Consider the following 3,878-nt stretch of genomic DNA (forward strand, 5'->3'; position numbering starts at 1 on the left):
TGATTCCATATATACTCATTGATGTTGCCTTTTTTAAGACATTTGCCTTTTATATCTTTGATTGTAAAAGGCAAGGAAAAGGGTCATATTCCTGATAATATGAAAGTTTTAAACGTCCATATTTAAATATTATTTAAATATTTATTAGGAGAAGACGCAAATCATTTCCGTCTTGAAATAAACGTCCCGAGACGAAAAAAGCTAAAAATCCCATATAATTACTATGAGAAGACGTAAATCATATTCGTATCGAAATAAACGCCCCGAGAGACGAAACAAACTAAAAACTCCATATATGTAATTACTATAAGAAAACGTAAATCATTTTCGTCTTGAAATAAACGTCCCGAGAGATGAAAAAATATAAAAATTCTATATAATTATTATGAGAACACGTAAATAATTTCCGTCTTGAAATAAACCTTTCGCGATGATATGCCGAAAATAATTTACTTTTTAAAATAATCGTCCCGCGAGACGAAAGCAACTTTTCCATTGTTCAGTAATAATTATAGAGTACTATTTAATTGTAATTAAAGTGTCTGTCAATTTTTAAACCTTTTTCGCATTCTGTGCTCTCTTGTAACCGGTGAATCTGGTTACCATCTCATAAGCTGGTAACATAATATTGCCACGAGAAATATGCAATACAGGAATTTCCACAAATCTTCATAGCTGAATTGCTGAATATTTCCACTGCATTACCAACGTACCTAGAATCGCGGTGACAAGAAGTGGTAACATTTTTTGGTAATAAAATTTTCTGTTCACAAAATCTTCGGTAACGTGCAGAATAGACCTGTTATAATCGTTATGGTCCATGATATAAAGTATGCTCGACAATTTCATAATTTTTTTTTTTACATACATACATAAATACTCAGTAGGGGTTTCGCTATAAAATGATAATTTTGAACACTATACTAATAAGAACCAGCCTGTATCTCAATGAAAATTTCCGCGACAACCACAAAAATGCAGTTGCCAATATAGTAACTTAGTAGCCACCTTTCAGTTGGCAGTTGCCATCCGTAATCGACCCAGAAAATGTATTCTTTTTCGGCTGAATCTTCTACTTACCAAATGTAATATTACGTACCGGTCCTGCTTCCAATACTCCCAACCCTATTTTTGACATGTGCTATAATAATCTATGGTTTGTAGAATTTATCTGAAAACAATTGGCGATTTGGTAATACCCAACCTATTCAGCCTTATCATGAGTTAAATTTTCGCCAGATCCGGTTCACTTTTGAATTTTCGCTTCCGTGTGTTAACTATGGACGGATGAAAAAACTTCGGGTGGATTTGTTGTTCTCTTCTTCTAAATTCCGTTCATAAATAAAACATTTTTTTTTTTTGATTTATTAACGTCGTATGTACATACATACATATCTATATAGTTTATTATTTTAATGCTAGCATTTTTTCGGGCATTATGAAATTTGCAAAACGTCTAACAATGCACCTGCTGATCCTTCGCAGTTATAAGTCAAAAAACAAAAACAAACACTTTAAATTTACGAAATTAAACATAGAATGTAATTTTAGATCACATTAAAGGCTGTTGGAAAAATTTGACGTCGGAAGGGTTTGATTGCTGTGCTGCTTTCAATAATTCAGCTAAATTAAAAAATTCTAAATGAACGTTTATGTCTTTTGCTGAGCATTTAAATGAAACGAACAGGACACAATGTTGGATAAATTGGAATTATTTAACTGAACAAAGATTACCAAGAATATCCACGACTGTTAACATTTTTTTGTATCTAAATTATTTTTAAAATGTTTTACCACAGTTCCAGTCGTTTTTTGTTCCTTAATTTACTTTAAATGATAAATAATTATGGATATTTTTCTTTCGTTTCGGCTTATTTTTATTAACATTCTAATTTATTGTTTTCGATCTGTTTTGTAATTAATTACTTCTATTTAAAGAACTAATTAAATATATGTATGTATGTATATTTTTAATAATATTTCAGAGAAAGGGAGGCCTTAATGTTGTCACACAGAGGGGAGGTACCTATAGTTTTACACCGACTTCGAACGGTGATTGTATATTTTTACGTTGGTCGGTTTTTCGGCCATCGAAACAGAGCATCAAGAAAGCAATATTGCGGTAATTATTGCTGGAACAGACCCCATATTTTGTTCCTGCAAACCGTCTGAGTTAACCTCCGCAGTGGAAAAATCAAATCACACTTTGAACAGTTATGTGAGAAGTTTTATTGTCCAACCCACGTTTGGTTTTTGAAGTCCATTAAATAAATCTGAGTTCGTATGGAATAGTAGCTTATGTCGGGAAGCTGGCTTTAGTAAAATGCGGCATTCCCTTTATTCTTTAAATGACGCGGAATTTTTTGTTGAGACTTAATAAGATTTTTGACTTGCTAGTATCGGAACTATTTCTTGCACGTGTATTTGCCAAAAGTTCTTCAATGGCTCGGCGGCAGTGAGCCATTCGCAATCGTATGCTGCGCATGCCGCATTATACTAAAGCCAGACTTTCGACATAAGCTACTATTCCATACGAACACAGAATTAAAAAAGGAAAGATGTAATTTAATACTCTATTAATATTTAACTTTGCTTGATAAGTTCGCGCCGCTTCCCCTATTTGTATTTCGCCACCCACATTATCCTCTTAACCTACAATCAGGGTATGCTCATCAAGGAACGCATATTGTGGCACTTCTAAATTAAGCGGTGCAGGGCCTTTGCGTACACGCCCAGACGCATCAAAGTGCGAGCCATGGCAAGGACAGTAGTAGCCACCGAAGTCGCCTGCATTTGCAATTGGCACACAACCCAAATGTGTGCAGACACCGATCACCACCAGCCAATGTGGATCCTTGACGCGTTTATCGTCTGACTCTGGGTCGCGTAGGGTCGATATTTTCACCGAACGCACATCCTGGATTTCGGCCTCGGTGCGATGTCGTATGAATAGTGGTTTACCTCGCCATTTGAACGTAACCGACTTGCCCTCTGGTATATCCTTTAACTTGATTTCGATCTGGGCCATAGCTAGTACATCGGCTGATACGCCCATGGAACGTACGAACATGTTCACTATGCCTTTGGCGGCATAACAACTCCCGATAACGCCAGCGGCGACCATCATGTAAGAGAAGGCTTTGCGCTGTTCTGCACAGTTATCGTGTGGATCATCTGGATTCGTTGTTTCACGGCGATAGTCGGAGAAGTCTGGCACATTCATATCGTTGTGCAGCAATCGCAGCGATTGCGAGAGTGGTGGAAATGGTAGTGCTGTTGACTTGAACAGCGAGATCATATGTACTGTTTTAATATGCGCTCCACGTGCTGCTGCAGTTTCTGCTAACGTTTGAAAGGTATTCACAGTTTTCTCCCTGTGGCGACGTAGAATGAATTGGAAGGCATTTTGTCGTTGCAGAAATGCTCTGAATATTGCTTTCTTAATACCAAAAGCAAAAACGTTAAGCATTGTTAGGAAAATTAGGATTTTTTAAATTGCTTTTTAAAAATTTAACTGGTTTTTTATTATAATTTTGGCTGTCTAAATTGGGAAAGAGGGAAAGAAAAATAGTTTCCCTTTTGTAACCACACGGTCAAAAATTTGGGTTTAATTTTTAAACCGCGCTGAGACGATGATTCAATAATTAATTATTATTGCGCTGGGACCACTGTCTTTTTTATTCTTTTATAGTCTACTTTTTAAACTAGTCAATAGTTTAAAGCAATGTTTTATATATTCTGATTTGAATTTTAGTCCAAAAAGTTCGTGGTTTAAAAATCAAACCAAATATTTTAATTTTATTTTCTAGGTTTCATATATAGGCTGCATTTCTTTATTCATTCTGAACGTTTGGAATAAACTTTTTTGTTTATTTATT

The 3,878-nt window shown here is 35.4% G+C and overlaps 1 protein-coding gene across 1 annotated transcript; it reads right to left on the reverse strand.

Annotated features, from left to right (window-relative positions):
- Positions 1-2,529: 2,529 nt before the first annotated feature.
- LOC108372428 (cytochrome b-c1 complex subunit Rieske, mitochondrial-like) lies at positions 2,530-3,548 on the reverse strand. Its single transcript, XM_017628110.1, has one exon. The coding sequence runs from the start codon at positions 3,467-3,469 to the stop codon at positions 2,648-2,650; it is 822 nt and encodes a 273-aa protein (XP_017483599.1). The 5' UTR covers positions 3,470-3,548; the 3' UTR covers positions 2,530-2,647.
- Positions 3,549-3,878: the final 330 nt, after the last annotated feature.

The sequence above is a fragment of the Rhagoletis zephyria genome, unplaced genomic scaffold (genome assembly GCF_001687245.7).
Source record: "Rhagoletis zephyria isolate East Lansing unplaced genomic scaffold, Rhagoletis_zephyria_1.1 Rzeph_scaffold_05746, whole genome shotgun sequence".
Lineage (NCBI taxonomy): Eukaryota > Metazoa > Arthropoda > Insecta > Diptera > Tephritidae > Rhagoletis > Rhagoletis zephyria.